Raw genomic sequence first — 13,235 nt, 5'->3', positions numbered from 1 at the left:
GCTATTCCTTTTAACTACAAAATTCTCCAGATTGGGCCAAAATGTTCAAAGAAAAAAGGGTTTGAAGAATTTTGATTTGGCACTATCATCACAAGGTCTCCACTGCTCAACTCAACTGTGACGCCTGACCTACAGCATGGCCTTTTGGCATGTATACTTTAACTGCGTACCAAAGATCCAGCCACACTGAAAAAGACTTGTTTCAACAAGAGTTCAATTGAAATAAACATTGTGTACTACAGCATTCCAGCTTTCCTGTTTTTGCACACGCGCATGTGTGTAGTTTTTGTGAGAGGGCGCACTCGTGTGTGTGCTTAATCGTGGATGACCCTTCAACTATATAAAATAAAATAAAACTAGAGCTGAACGACGCCATTCCTTAGCCAAATGACCTTTACCTTCACAACAGATGTATTATGAGTGTTTCTCATGAATTATGCAAAAAGGTCATAATTTGCATAAATTATATCAATTGATCATCTTCTTCACCCCAATAAAAGAGGTTGTCCAAAGTATGACAGTCTTATCTCAGCAAATAAGGCTATGTCATCATATTCTGATCAATTAATATTTTTGTGAGATTCTGAATCTGGTCCGGTTAAAAGCGAAATACAATTGAAATTTCCGCAACCGCATACCTTCGAATCGCATAAATAACAGGTATCTCAATGTTTAAAGGGTTAAACAATACTAGAAGCAGTGTTTTCTTTGAAAATGTAATTACTAGTATGCAATACAAACAAACAAAACGTTCTATATAGGATGTAAATGCATAGAACTCCTGTGTATGTGTGTGCTAGGTCCCATCTTTGGGTTTAAGTCTCTGAGCTGGTATTTCTTAATCAACATAAACTGATCCAAACCTTGAATGACTTAATTGACGGATACTAAGCATACTTGTACGGACGTCAGGTATAAGTCGTATTTGCCCTTTAAAACAGGAAGAATATCAAGTATAACTTGACCAAAATTACGAATTCGAATCTCGTATATTTTCGAACGCATGTGCCACTCTCAGCACAGTTGCGTCATCAAAATGGCGGCCAATGATCATCATGCCGACCGGAAGTCCCTGTGAGAACCCGGCATTGATGCTGAGACCCGGATGTCCGGTGACGTTGAACGGACATGTGTTGTGGATCATACCTTCACGTAGAGCCTGGCGACATACATCTGTAAAAAGAGGAGGTTATGAATAAAACATTACATGTTTAATTATCAGTTATTTTGAATTGAAACTTTATGCCATTTGCATCCAACGACCATGACTTGAAGAAACTTTGATTTCGAATATATAAAGAGAATTCAAACTCTACCACTGGATAAGGATTCGGAGATTTATTTCCGGACGTTTCAACTGACATCCATCACTCTTCTTCAGCGTCACTAAACAAGTTAGTTTTGCTGGTTAGTTCTGCTAGTTCATTTTAGTGACGCTGAAGAAGAGTGATGGATGTCACTCGAAACGTCCGGAAATAAATCTCCGAATCCTTATCCAGTTGTAGAGTTTGAATTCTCTTTATATATTGTTTACCTGGATGTCTAACCTTCACAAACGTTTGACTTCGAATGACTTTGGCAGCCAGGAAAACTTGCACATATCTACGCACAGCTTCCCGTCTGGGCTTTCCGGAAAAGAAGGGTTAGTCTACCGGGATAGAATACCCTGCCATTCTACCCTCTCTGAATAGTCCGAACCCCATGCATAGCATTAAAACCCACTAATGGCAGCCTAGCATGGTAGTCTAGCCAGGTAGACAACCCTACTGTTTCCGGAAACCCCTCATTCTGCGTAAATCTCCAGCTAGAGATCTAGTTGAACGTGTTAGAAATCGTGATACAGAATACCTTGCACCAGTTCAATGATGTACCACGTATACAACAAGATAGATAGAGGAAACTCACCGCTGATTGACATATTCTCATCCGGAAGCTTCAGTGGTTTGAATGGAATAGTAGGCATGATGAGGGTGCCATACTTATCCAGGGCCTCGTTGTACGCTTTTGTCAGCGTTCGAGTCAAGTTCTGTCCCTTGGCGTAGTATCTGCAGACAGAGTAAGATAGTTATCTCCGAATACTTGTCCTTAACACGTCACAAATTATATGATACAGAATAACACAACACAACACAGCAAAACAAAACAAAACACAAGACAGCAAACGAAACTTCAACTTTTGACCATTTTCTTTCATTCTGCCTCGGTCTACAATATCAGATGCTTTTAAAAGGTGTCAATTATGATGAAAAAGGTATCCTATATGTATATGTATGCGTATACAAAATAGCACGTCGGCAGAACGTAAGCGTTTAAGCTCGTGTTCGCTTATTTAAGGTTAATATCTCGTACATAGGTTCATATAGTTGTGTCCAAAGACATATCTTATACAACGGCTGTTACTCCGATGCAACGTTGACCTAAGAGACAAAAGAGATTCGGCAGCTATAATAGGTTTAAATAAATGGCTAATTATCGCATACACATTACGTTATGGCGATGTGCTATAGTAAACAGTTCAGGCATAACTGCGCTGCGATTGAATTCTATTACAAACACTCTAGTTAGGAGCCTCGAGCTCCAATGGTGGTCTGTGAAAAGATATTCCTAACATTTTGAAATAGACCCATCTATTACTTATTGTAAGTTTATCACAGAAACTACCTGTTTCCATAGTTCTCGTCAAGGTATTCGCCGAGCAAAGCCAGAAGCTTCAGTGTTGCTGACATATCGTTCACGCGAGAGTTGTATCCTCTCGCGAGAGCATCCGCCATACTCGTCGGGTAGAAGCCTTTCCATCCTACTCCAACTCCTGAAAATTATGAGGAAAGTTGCCTTGATACCAATACGAATACAAATATTTCATACATTTGCCATTACTTCAAAAGCTTAGAATTATTTTTTAAAAATATGTTTTTGATTTGACTTACCATTTCCTTTAAACATGATCTGTGCAGATCCTTGAATGTTCATTGCATTATAAATGTGTGTGCCTGGAAGAGAAATTAAAGAGTTGGAAGTCTCGGTTGGGGCTGCACCCGTCTTTCAGAAGGGACGCAAAATGGCTATGGAGGTCCCGTGTTTGAAGAGGTGCCCTGAGTTAAAGAGGGCTAGTAACCTCTTCATGTAAGAGTCTATACCCTGCTACTGAAACAGCAAGAAAATTTATATTGTATCTGAATTGTATTGTATTGCATACGCGGTAAACCGCCTCATGGCGTACAAGCTGCATATCACACCGGGAAGAACCCCTATTTCTATATTCTTTGATAAGTGCGGTGGGTTCTTTTATGTGCTCGAGGTGTAGCTCTCCTCAAACATGGGACCTCCATTTAACGTCCTATCCGAAGCAAGGCACTCATTTACACCTGAGTGAAGTGAGAAAATTCGTGTATAGTGCCACGCCGACGACACTCACTTTCTGCCAAATAAAAATACTATTTTTTACATAACCAAGTGATTTATTCAACCGACGTTTCGGTGACCAGCTGTCACCTTCATCAATGCAATTCTGACTGATTCACATTGCACTGCAGCACAGGTGTCGCTGCTTATAGATGCGTTCCCAAACGCAAAGTATTTACATATATACACTGTTGGGGCCCTGTCACACTTGTGCATATATTCAAGTGCGCATGACTCCCGCAATAACATATTTTTGGTTTAAGTAAATTTTGCAGGGAGGAAGTTGTTTTCTACTTTTACCCACCGTCGAGCAGTCTAGTTATCGAACCAAAGAAATTACTGCGATCGGCTGCAAACTTAACTTAAACCAAAAACATGTTAATACGCAACTCATGCGGGCTTGTATATACGCACAAGTGTGACAGGGGCTTACAGGGAACGGTATCCACAATGCTGTCCAAAACGCACAGGAGTGTAACACATACATTACTATCAAGCAATAAACAGGTGAAGAATTCAAGGTGACAGATGGTCACCGAAACGTCGGTTGAATAAATCACTTGGTTGTGTAAAAAGAGTATTTTCATTCAGTGACTTACGAACCTGATGAAACTATTCATGGATGCCCTATGTGCCATTAGGCACTACAAGGGTCTGAAGGAAGGAACGAACGAACGAACGGACGGACGAACGAACGAGCACGAGTTACTGGACATACCATCGGGAAAGTGGAGTGGGACGGACACTTCCTCTACTGTAGCGCCCGCCGACGTTAGCCTGTGAGCCGCCTCACGCACCAAGTCGTCCACGTCAGGTTCCGACTGCTCCTGGCCGAACCCTTCCTTCAGCAGCCCCACCCTCGTGCCGCTCAGGTCTCCGGTTAACTGGAATTATTTAGTAGAACTACTTAGTAGAACAAAAGGGATGACACACAAATAAAGAACAGAATTTGTTGTTTCATCATCAAGACTGAGTTTTAACGGGTCAGGAATAATTTGCTATCTTATGCGTGTATCTCATTGGACTGCGCCATATTGAATTGCGCCAAATCATGCATTGTGACAACTTTGCGACTTTCCTCAACGCACGGGTAAAATATATGTGACCTCTACAAACAAAATAGCCGCGCTAGAAATGTCACATTCTCAGTTCCGGCTACAAATGAGATCCAAAATAACTTGATTTGAAATCGTAGTGTTGCTACTGGTAATGTACAAAATTTATAGATAAGAGATTTGCAGTGATTGCGACGCTTTGCGCCAGTCAACCTATTGCGATTTTGTTTTTTCCATTTCCAAATATTCGCAATTTCAGGCCGTTTGGCGCTGGTTTTGCAATTAGGCGCAATTAAGCGCATCCCAGTGGGATATTCACTGTAATATTAAAGGCGAGCGTTAGCTGCATAGTGACGCTGACCTGACTTGTGTACTCCGGTACAGTCAGGTTTGGTGGCTGCCGCGGGTCCAGGCCACCGTCATACCCAGCAAGGACCTGCAAATTGTTTTTTTAAAATCATCCTTTCATATATTTGGATACCTCATGATGCAATTTCAGTCACTTCATGTTGCCATTAGCCTTCGGGCAAGAACTTGCAAATAAAACACTATAAAGAAAGGGAATTGACGGGGGCCGACATCGTCTGCCGGGCACCTTTGACCCGTTACTGACGTCACACACTCGATCAGATCACGTGATATAGACTACGGGTCAAATCAACTTGAGGAGGAACAGAGGGCTGACCAAAAGCTTGTTATTAAGCGCTCTACTTTAGCCTCCTTTGGGGGACCGTATCAGCTTGGGGGACCGTATGCTATTGGGCGGTTACGGTCTCCCAAGCAGATACGGTCCCCAAGCAGATACGGTCCCCAAGCAGATACGGTCCCAGGCAGATACGGTCCCCAAGCAGATACGGTCCCCAAGCAGATACGGCCCCAGGCAGATACGGTCCCCAAGCAGATACGGCCCCCCAGCCAAAGAACCTGGCCCTGATAAGTTGAAAATAGCGAATCAGCGCTCCCCAAAAAATAAACGCCGGCGCCGTCCGGGAGGCCTGCAAAGGAGGCTATCTACTTTGTGTACGGTAATGGCGTATGAAATTTTTACTAAAAAAAGAAATTTGGGCTGACTTTCGATCGTCACAGACACGTAAGGTCGTCACTAGCCTCACCTCCAGCATGAGCGCCGTGTCTGCCACAGTCCGGGCCATCGGTCCGATATGGTCGATAGTGATGTCCATGGGAGCACACCCCGTATACGGTACCAGTCCGTGGGTCGGCTTGTGTCCCACCACCCCGGACCAGGCGGCAGGCATGCGGATAGACCCGGCCTGGTCTCCTCCTATCGCGAGGTCTACTTCTTTCAGCGCCAACTGGTCGATACATACACGTGCAGATTTTGTAAGGACCCTACTGATTAACATCTTAGAGAGCAGCACAGATCTGTGTAAAACCTGCTTAGTTCCTTTTCAAGTATCCTTATATCCCCCATGTAGAGCCCAAATCAACATTTCTAATTACTTCTAGCATTTGTTACAACCATGCCTGCTTGGAACCGCATTGACTTATATATGTCTATCCCTTTAAGACCACATCTGTTAACTGCGACACCTATAGCTGCAGTACAGTGTAAACAGTCAGAATTGCCCTGAGGAATAAAACGCTTGGTTCTAGTTCTAGTTCTAGTTCTATAGTCTGTAAACCCCCTATTAGGGGTATCGCACAGACGGGGTTGTGTATGAAGAATTCTGTTGTCTAGTGACTTACTAACCTGATGAAACTGTCCAAGGAAGAACTACGGAGGTCGTGAGAGTGTAAATAAATCGGGCGTAATATCAAGCTCGCTCCTGAAGCTTCGCCAAAAAAATCGGGAAACATGTCGTACCAAAGTGGCGCTTCCCGTGCTGGATCCAGCAGACGACCTTGTGCTGTCGTGCGCGTTCGGTACGGGACCAGTGGCTGAGGTGAAGCTGTTACCTGACATGCACAGATCCTCACACACAGACTTCCCCTTGATGACTCCACCTGAAGAGACAGGGACATGAAATGAAATGAATACAAAATATAGCTTTCGGTAGCTATAAAAAAATCGAATGCCTGGACGACAATGTCAACTATCTGTTATTCGAGGGATAAAGATCAACAGAGCTCTAAAGCGCCTGATCACGGCAAATTTGAGAATTTTTCGCAAATTTTCCCTTGCGGTCACACTAATGTGCGAAAATGACCGCGCCTAGCTTAATGTCTCATCTTCAGTTTCGGCCCCAAATTAGACACAAGATAATTAAGTTTATTATTCGAAATCTCAGTGTTGCCACTTGATTTAAAAACCAATGTAAAATGATTTAAAAAGATTTATCAAAAAAGGATTTGCAGTGGGCGCGCTTGTTGGCGTCTAGTTCGCGCCCATTGGCGCCATGTTGCCAATCGCGATTTTTGAAATCGCCATTTCAGGCGACAAATTGGCGCCCATTTGCGCCGATCGGTGACAAATTGGAGCCGATCGGCGCCTGTTTGCGTCGGTTGGCGAATGTCTTTCCCTGGCTCAAACTGATAGATTCTTACCAGCATCGAGAATCCTGGTGACAATGGTGGCATCATACTCGGGAACGTATCCCTCCAGTATCCTACTGCCGCACATCATGGGCACGCCCGCCACGGCCACGTTATCTTTGATGGCTACGGTCTTCCCCTGCAGCTTGCCCGAAGGAGCACCCGTGATCTCTGTTCGCCAGTACCTGAAGCGTAGAGGCCCAGTTTACACATGATTTATCTAAGCACACTCGGAGCACACTCAGCCGAAGTCCGACTCTGCAGAGTCGATTTTGGACTGTGAAAACAGAAATCTATGGTACTCAAGTACCCCTTGCACGAACTCGCTCAGTGCAAGGCCGTAGAGGGGGCACTCATCGAAGCACTGAACATATATTGTCACTGTAGTAGCATCTCTTCACCCTAGGTCAGAAACATCAATGCTTGAGACAAGCATGACTTCACTGACCCATTCGGAGAAGCAGGGGTTACGAAGGCTGCTCGGGAAATTCCCTATTCCATTTAGACCGTGTTTTGATCCACTCACATCGGGGCATGTCCCCTACTCTTTTTCGAAAGATGTGGTGGGTTCTTTTACGTGCTCAAGGTGTGACTCTTCTCAAACACGGGACCCCCATTTAACGTCCTATCCGAGGGACGTCCCTAGACAAAGCTAGGTACTTATTTACACCTGAGTGAAATGAGAAAATTTGTGTTAAGTGCCTTTCCCAACGGCACAACGTCGGGGCGTATGTCCAGACATGTCTGAGGACAACCCGAAATCGAGCTCGGGTCCTCTGGTTTGACAGTCGAATGCTCTAACGATTACGCCACATCGACCGTGTTTATAGGATGTTATGATTGAATCATGATGACGTTTATATCAATACATTTACACGCTATTTAATTTCCGTACACAAAGTAAACTAAAGCGCTTACCAACACGCTTTATACGAGTCACTGCGCGAAATGGCCTCGGATCCTGACGTATCCTGACGTGATCCGTAACCTCAGATCCGGAAGAATCCGAACGGATCCGGGGCCGTGTATTTCTTGGCAGGCAAATGGGCATCCAAATATTGGGACTCAAGGTACCACTTGCATATTTGAATTGTGTAAGTATGTACACATTGTCAAGTTGTGTAAGTAGTACCTTGAGTCCCAATATTTGGATGCCCACTAGCCTGCCGAGAAATATACGGCCCCGGATCCGTTCGGATTCTTTCGGATCTTAGGTTCCGGATCACGTCAGGATATTTCAGGATACGTCAGGATCCGAGGCCATTTCGTACAGTGAGTCCTCTAGTCCTTCTCAAGTTGATTCGACCCGAAGCCCTCAACAGAGACGGGGGCCGATACCGACTGCCGGTCACCTTTGACCCGTTGCTGACGTTACACTTCCTCTCAGGTCAAATGACGTAGGCTTCGGGTCAAATAAACTTGAGAAGGGCCAGAGGACTGGTCGGAAGCTCGTTGGTAAGCGAATAATTTTGTACAACTTACTTTTTACCCTTAAATATTTTCTTCAATGTACGAACTACCACGGCGGCATGCATGCTCACCATGCATTGTGCGGGTTGTCCTTACGCTCGGGCCGCCATCCTGGCGTCCGCGGCCACTTGACAGGAGGCAGCGGTTCCACTAGCTGGTCCACCCGCTGGAAGGACGCCAATGTACCCTTCATAACATCTACAGCACGAGAAAAATAAATCGTTGATTTGCGCCGTACACCATGGTATGGTTTCATTTAAGTTGATGATTTTGTTATTAACTCAATGGAAAATGGAGGTATTGTTATGGTATTATAGGTGTGTCTGGCACTGTACGTATTTGTGTTTCCGGACAATTGTGTCAGCATAACTCAAGAACCTTTAGATGGATCGTGATGATATGCGGTATGTGGGTAGGTTTTGGGAAGACGAAGATTAAGGTCGACTATGAGTCACCTGGCCGCTTTCCTCGGTGCCCCAACAGAACTTCCGGATTTTGTGTCTTTTGTCCTAGACGTGCTAGGGTTTTAAATGAATTATGTAAATGTGGAAGAAATTTGCATAAAACACTTTATTGAGGTACGAGGTCTCTGAACTTTCTCTGAAAATTAGAAAATGAAGTTTCAAAGTTTATCATATATGTTATCCCATCGAATTTCAGATAGGCACTTATCACTTTTACGACGCATGGAGACGACGCATTTTCCTTGAATGTTTGCTGTTTCCGTTCCAGGCTTACTTTGGAATTCCTGTAGTTCTGCTTGGTCCAGTTCGAGGTTGAACTTGGCTGCTGCCCGGGCCAGCTGCTGGAGGGACGGTGTGCGGACAGCCGGGGCGGAGTAACGCCCTGTAGGATAACAGAAGAAACTAGAGTTCCACGAACACATTATCTTCGCCAAATGCCAGTGGCGTCGGTGTGGCGTAATGGTGAGAGCATAGGGCTGCCCAACAGCGTGGCCCGAGTTCGATTCCGGCTCTCCCCCAGACATGTCTGGACATGCACCCGACGTTGTGCCCTTGGGAAAGGCACTTAACACAAATTCCCTCACTTCACTCAGGTGTAAATGAGTACCTAGCTTTGTCTAGGGACGTCCCTCGGATAGGACGTTAAATGGAGGTCCCGTGTTTGAGGAGAGCCACACCTTGAGCACGTAAAAGAACCCACCACATCTTTCGAAAAAGAGTAGGGGCATGCCCCGGTGTGAGTGGCTCAAAACGTTCCGGTCTAAATGGGGTAGGGAATTTCCCGAGCAGCCTTCGTAACCCCTGCTTCTCCTAATGGGTCAGTGAAGTCATGCTTGTCTTGAGCATTGATGTTTCTGGCCTAGGGTGAAGAAATGCTGCTACAGTAACAATTGAGCCGCCTTTCTTCGTAAATCGATGGCAACATCAGGCTCTGATGAATTGATTAGAAAAAAAAAAAATAATAATCAAGGCTTATTATGGAGAGTGATTGATATTCACGTGCTTATCACCCCCTGCAATTTGATCATGCACCATACCATTTGGAAGTTATGATGGGGCGAATGAGTCCAGTCTAGATGGGGTTAAAAATCATTTGGTGGTACAGGACTAGTATATGTGTAGAGTGTGCTGATACAAATGTATATGTTATAACTGGTCATGAAAAAATATGAGTATGTTGATATTATATGAGCCACAAAGGTTCGATATTGCAGTGTTGTAAGTTGAAAGTGATGATGAAATGGTACCGTCAATATATATGAATAGAATAAATCTTTATTCCATATCATACACATTTTGAAAGGCATAGTACAGGTACATGTGACTTTTGCGCACCTAGTAGTGGTGCAGTTTTTGTACAGTGTACTGTCCAAGCAGAGGAGTGGGTCTGGCTGGTTTTTGACGTGTTTTTAGGTGTTTTTGTCAGGCTTTCTATTTTGTCCCCTTTTCATTATGTCGCCAATCGTGGTGAACAAAAACACCTAAACTGAACGCGTTAAAAAACCAGCAGGACCCACACCTCTGCTTGGAGGATAGTTTATTTATTTGACCTACATGTACGTTTATGCAAGGCCATCTGGTTACATGACCTGACAGTCCCATGTCCGATTATGAAATGCAGTGGGTTAACAAACTTTCCTTTCTAATTATGCAAATTAGCTCCTGATTTTCATAATTAGTCATTGAATATGTAAATCACCATCTGAGCTCTGTAAATACCAAATATCACGACGATCTGTCGACCCCTTCTCAAGTTATTCATGTCCGAATGTCAAAACAAAAACACCCACTGCAGTTCTTAACAAGCCGCTAGGGGGCCCAAATTTACAGAACTTATTTTCTGTGGCATGAACTATCTACCACACAAAAATCATGACCATAGCACTTTCAGAAAACATGCCTCCAAATTTTGAAGCTCTGTTGCAGTACCTTAGGTGCCCGCTAGAAGGCCCATTATCGAACTTGACCTTCCTTTCTGTAAACCCTACCCATTCACTAGATATCATACAGATCCATCAACAGCTTCTTCAGTTATGCTGGCGACATACAAATACACATCCACACAAAGCCCGCTGCAGTACTGACGGAAAATACAAGGGGAACCATTTTTGAACTTGACCTCCATTTCTACAACATCTACACACCTGCAAAAAATCATGAAGATCCATCAACGTTTCCGTCACTTTTTTTGCCTACATACAAACACAAAAAAATGCAAAGTCCGCTGCAGTACTGTTGAAAAACGCAAGGTGAACCATTTTCAAACTTGACCTTCCTTTGCACAACCACTACACACCAACCGAAAATCATAAAGATTCATTGAAGCTTTCTTGAGATATGCTCCTGACATACATTCAGACCCACCCAACAGATTTTTCAACCGAAAACATAATCTTCTCCGAGTACAAGTACTCGGCGAAGATAAAAAGTTACAGAAGAACTTTATTGCACGACAATTGTACGCGATACAATGTATATCAAAACATGATACAAAATATAGGTATAGAATAAAACGTGACATCCTATTACTAATACAATAAGGGCTAGCATAAGTCTTTGATAACAGATAACATCAGTATCACTGTCTATGGGATACTAACCTTGGTAAGAAAACTACAACCGAGTTAACAATCCGCTAGGGGACCCAAACTTATACTACTCACTCCAAGAGCTATTCAACACTAAAAAATCACGACCATGGCACAGAAATTGGACCTCACACTTTGAAGGTTCGCTGCAGTACCGTAGAAAACCGCTACGATGACCATTGTCGAACCTGACCTTCGTCTTCCCAACTATAAATCCATGTACAGAAACAATACAATGTAAACCCTCAGAAGAAACGGCATGATTGCCAAGCAGTTTGTACCAAGCTGTACCGATTTGCTTCTACTGTGCAAGATCAATCAACACAAGTACAAAGAGGCGTAGTGCTATAAATCCAACGATGGCATTATTTTATATCATCATCATCATCATGCTTCCGGATTTACTCCGGTGAGATACAATCAATAAAGTTTTTACATAGTGATTCTTATCATGCACGAAGAACTTAAGACACTTCATCTTGTCTCTTGGGGCAAACTGATGACAATTCAAAACTGCCACTTTCAGGGTCAAGGTCGGCAGTGTGTCCTGAACGTGTGACACCGGGACTTTATGTGCCGATTGTGTGAAGATCGGGGGTGGTTGGGATACGTTTCGGCAGTAACATTACTAGTAGTCGGTTGGGAAGGGTCAAATTTCGTGCTGGATGTAAATATTTTTGTCGCTGTGCCACGAGCCCCTACGTATACACCGCCCACTTCCCCCTTCCACCTCTGTTCTTACCTTTTCTTCTCCTTTGCACCACGACCCTGCCGCAACCCCCAAGTCGTCTGAACAATCCTGCAACTGAACACAGCATAGTTCCGTCGGGGTTACACTGACACAAGTTACACAGACTGGTAGGAAGTATCCCCCCTTTGAACTCTGAACTTGAAAAGCCTTGAAACGTCAGCTATTGTTTCGTACCGATCGTGGCCCTATTTATCCACAAGCTCGCATCGCAAAAAGAATGGGCAAAATGTTGTAAGGGTGATCAAGTACTTAAAAAACCCCACAGAATTACAAGGGGTAGATTCAACTTGAGAGACAGTTACCCTGATCTTCATGACGCTGTTTGTTATTGCGGTACGCGGTAACAGTGCCGCAGCTATATATATTTCCGGGTTTTCAGACTGCAGTGCAATTGATCCTCGGAAGAGGGCAACACCATGTAAGTGTGAAGTGTGCGTATGTATATAATATCAGGTGTATTTGCAGCCAGTGCCACAGGCAGGTACCCAATGTGTAGGGTAATGAGGCTGTTTAACGTGTTCGAGGCACCTCCTCGAGCACGGGACCCCCGTTTTACGTCCCTCCCGGAAGACGATTTCGTGGAAAGCTTCGTGAGGCTACAGCAATCCGGACGTCCTTGGTTGGTCTCCCATCCAAGCACTGTCCGGACCGCGCGTTGCTTAACTTCCGAGATCGAGGGATCGGGTGTATCCAACGCGCCACGCGGCCGTGTGTGTGTGTGTGTGTGTGTGTGTGTGTGTGTGTGTGTGTGTGTGTGTGTGTGTGTGTGTGTGTGTGTGTGTGTGTGTGTGTGTGTGTGTGTGTGTGTGTGTGTGTGTGTGTGTGTGTGTGTGTGTGTGTGTGTGTGTGTGTGTGTGTGTGTGTGTGTGTCTGTGTGTGTGTGTGTGTGTGTGTGTGTGTGTGTGTGTGTGTGTTCGTAACATGGACAAATGTTTCTTGTGTAGTGCGTGTGTGTGGTGTGTATGTAGTGTGTGTGTGTATGTGTAGTGTGTGTGTGTGTGTAGTGTCACGG

General features: G+C 44.3%; 1 protein-coding gene across 1 annotated transcript; it reads right to left on the bottom strand.

Moving 5' to 3' along the window:
• Window positions 1-392: 392 nt before the first annotated feature.
• Window positions 393-12,336, bottom strand: LOC136429820 (amidase-like). Its single transcript, XM_066419815.1, has 12 exons — window positions 12,215-12,336; window positions 9,159-9,266; window positions 8,492-8,618; window positions 6,963-7,135; window positions 6,283-6,422; window positions 5,570-5,770; window positions 4,819-4,893; window positions 4,121-4,286; window positions 2,928-2,990; window positions 2,662-2,809; window positions 1,906-2,045; window positions 393-1,173 (listed from the first exon to the last, which is right to left on the bottom strand). The coding sequence occupies exons 1-12, from the start codon at window positions 12,288-12,290 to the stop codon at window positions 971-973; spliced, it is 1,620 nt and encodes a 539-aa protein (XP_066275912.1). The 5' UTR covers window positions 12,291-12,336; the 3' UTR covers window positions 393-970.
• Window positions 12,337-13,235: the final 899 nt, after the last annotated feature.

This window comes from Branchiostoma lanceolatum, chromosome 3, assembly GCF_035083965.1.
Source record: "Branchiostoma lanceolatum isolate klBraLanc5 chromosome 3, klBraLanc5.hap2, whole genome shotgun sequence".
NCBI classification, from domain to species: Eukaryota; Metazoa; Chordata; class Leptocardii; order Amphioxiformes; family Branchiostomatidae; genus Branchiostoma; species Branchiostoma lanceolatum.
This window is presented reverse-complemented; position numbering and strand designations above follow the sequence as displayed.